Consider the following 1,843-nt stretch of genomic DNA (forward strand, 5'->3'; position numbering starts at 1 on the left):
GGTCTGCGGGCGACCGTGGAGACCACCGGACGGCTGCCCCCTCGTCTCCAGTCTTCTGGAGGGTCAGGTTCCCCAGATGGGCGCCGAGTCTTCTTCGGAAAGAAGAGAAACTAAAAGGGGAAGGAAAAAAAAAAAAAAAGACCTCTGGGCTCCGGCAGAGCTTTTATAAGCCAGACGAAGCGGCGAATGACGCGAGTCTTGGGAGCCCTCTTGAGGAGCCCTCTGTTCTCTACCCCACCCATCCCCGGAAAGAACGGACCCAAGAGAGCGCCTGCTCTGAGCCCCGCGCCCTGCCCCCGATATTAGTTGTTGTTTGTTGTTCAGTCGCTCAGTCCGACTCTTTGTGACCGCAAGGACTGCAGCCCGCCAGGCTTCCCTGTCCTTCACCATCTCCTGGAGTTTGCCCAAACTCATGTCCATGGAGTCAGTGATGCCATCCAACCATATCGTCCTCTGTCGCCCCTTTCTCCTCCTGCCCTGTCTTTCTCAGCATCAGGGTCTTTCCCAGTGATTGAGCTCTTCACATCAGGTGGCCAGAGTATTGGAGCTTCAGCTTAGGCATCAGTAATCTTCACAGCTCCACGAGTTAGATAATATTATCCTCACTCTCCTCCAGGAAGTAATCTGAGCAAACAGCCGACAAGCTGGAGCCTGAATACTACCCAAGGTTTCCCAAATCTGGCGCCCAGACTCCAGGTTGAGGTCCGCCTGGCCAGGACCGCTGGGTAGTGTCTCCCTCAGCATCCGACCTTCTCCAAGAACAATCATTATTGCTCTCTCTTTTTCACCTTCTTTTAAGCTCTTTGAAGAACCACTTCTTGACACATTCTTGCCTGTCTATAACCATTAACAGAGGTGCCCCAGACACAGCTTAATTTCTGATGGCAATTAGTCACAGTCGGGCATGCTTAGACAGATCCCAGGACTTCATCTAGATTTCCTGTCTTTGAATATTTGGACACGATCTTTTCCCCTTTGGTGGGGACTCCCTTAAGCCTGTAGAGTTGGTATAAAAGAAAAAAGTGAAAGTGAAAGTTGCTCAGTCTGTCTGACTCTTGGGGACTCCATGGACTGTAGCCCACCGGGCTCGTTTGTCCATGTAATTCTCCAGGCCAGAATACTGGAGTGGGTAGCTGTTCCCTTTTCCAGCAGATCTTCCCAACCCAGGTATCGAACCCAGGTCTCCCACATTTGCAGGCAGAGTCTTTACCATCTGAGCCACCGAATAGAGATTAAAGTGAAAACGTTTGAGCTACAGAGGATGCAGAAAGAAATTTATCTGAATTTCTCTTAATCTGAGTAAAGCAAAGGCCTCCAAAAAATGTAGCTACCTTTCACCCCGTTCCAAGGGAGTTTCCTGCTAACTCAATTGCCCTGGAGACAAAATATCCATTGCAGTTAGCATCAAAAAGCCAAATAGAACCTCCCATACCCCTCTGCTGCTGCTGCTGCTGCTAAGTCGCTTCAGTCCTGTCTGACTCTGTGCAACCCCATAGTCGGCAGCCCACCAGGCTCCTCTGTCCCTGGGATTCTCCAGGCAAGAACACTGGAGTGGGTTGCCATTTCCTTCTCCAATGCATGAAAGTGAAAAGTGAAAGTGAAGTTGCTCAGTCGTATCTGACTCTTTGTGACCCCACGGACTGCAGCCTACCAGGCTCCTCCATCCATGGGATTTTCCAGGCAAGAGTACTGGAGTGGGTTGCCATTGCCTTACCCCTCTACTGAAGTCCTAAAAAAGAAACCCTTTTGTTAATTGAGATATATAAAGTGATTTCAGGCAATTCCAGGAGGTTTCCATTATTGGAAGCTTCCCCCCACCAATGCTAACTAAATCTCTTTTCTC

The 1,843-nt window shown here is 49.9% G+C and overlaps 1 protein-coding gene across 1 annotated transcript in view; it reads right to left on the bottom strand.

Annotated features, from left to right (window-relative positions):
• ZC3HAV1 (zinc finger CCCH-type, antiviral 1) overlaps positions 1-768 on the bottom strand; it is a 51,665-nt gene extending 50,897 nt beyond the window's left edge. The window contains exon 1 of the mRNA XM_010855019.1: positions 607-768. Within this exon, the coding sequence (XP_010853321.1) occupies positions 607-768 (162 nt within the window). The remainder of the gene's footprint in view (positions 1-606) is intronic.
• Positions 769-1,843: the final 1,075 nt, after the last annotated feature.

The sequence above is a fragment of the Bison bison genome, unplaced genomic scaffold, assembly GCF_000754665.1.
Source record: "Bison bison bison isolate TAMUID 2011002044 unplaced genomic scaffold, Bison_UMD1.0 scf7180017864352, whole genome shotgun sequence".
Taxonomy (NCBI): Eukaryota; Metazoa; Chordata; class Mammalia; order Artiodactyla; family Bovidae; genus Bison; species Bison bison.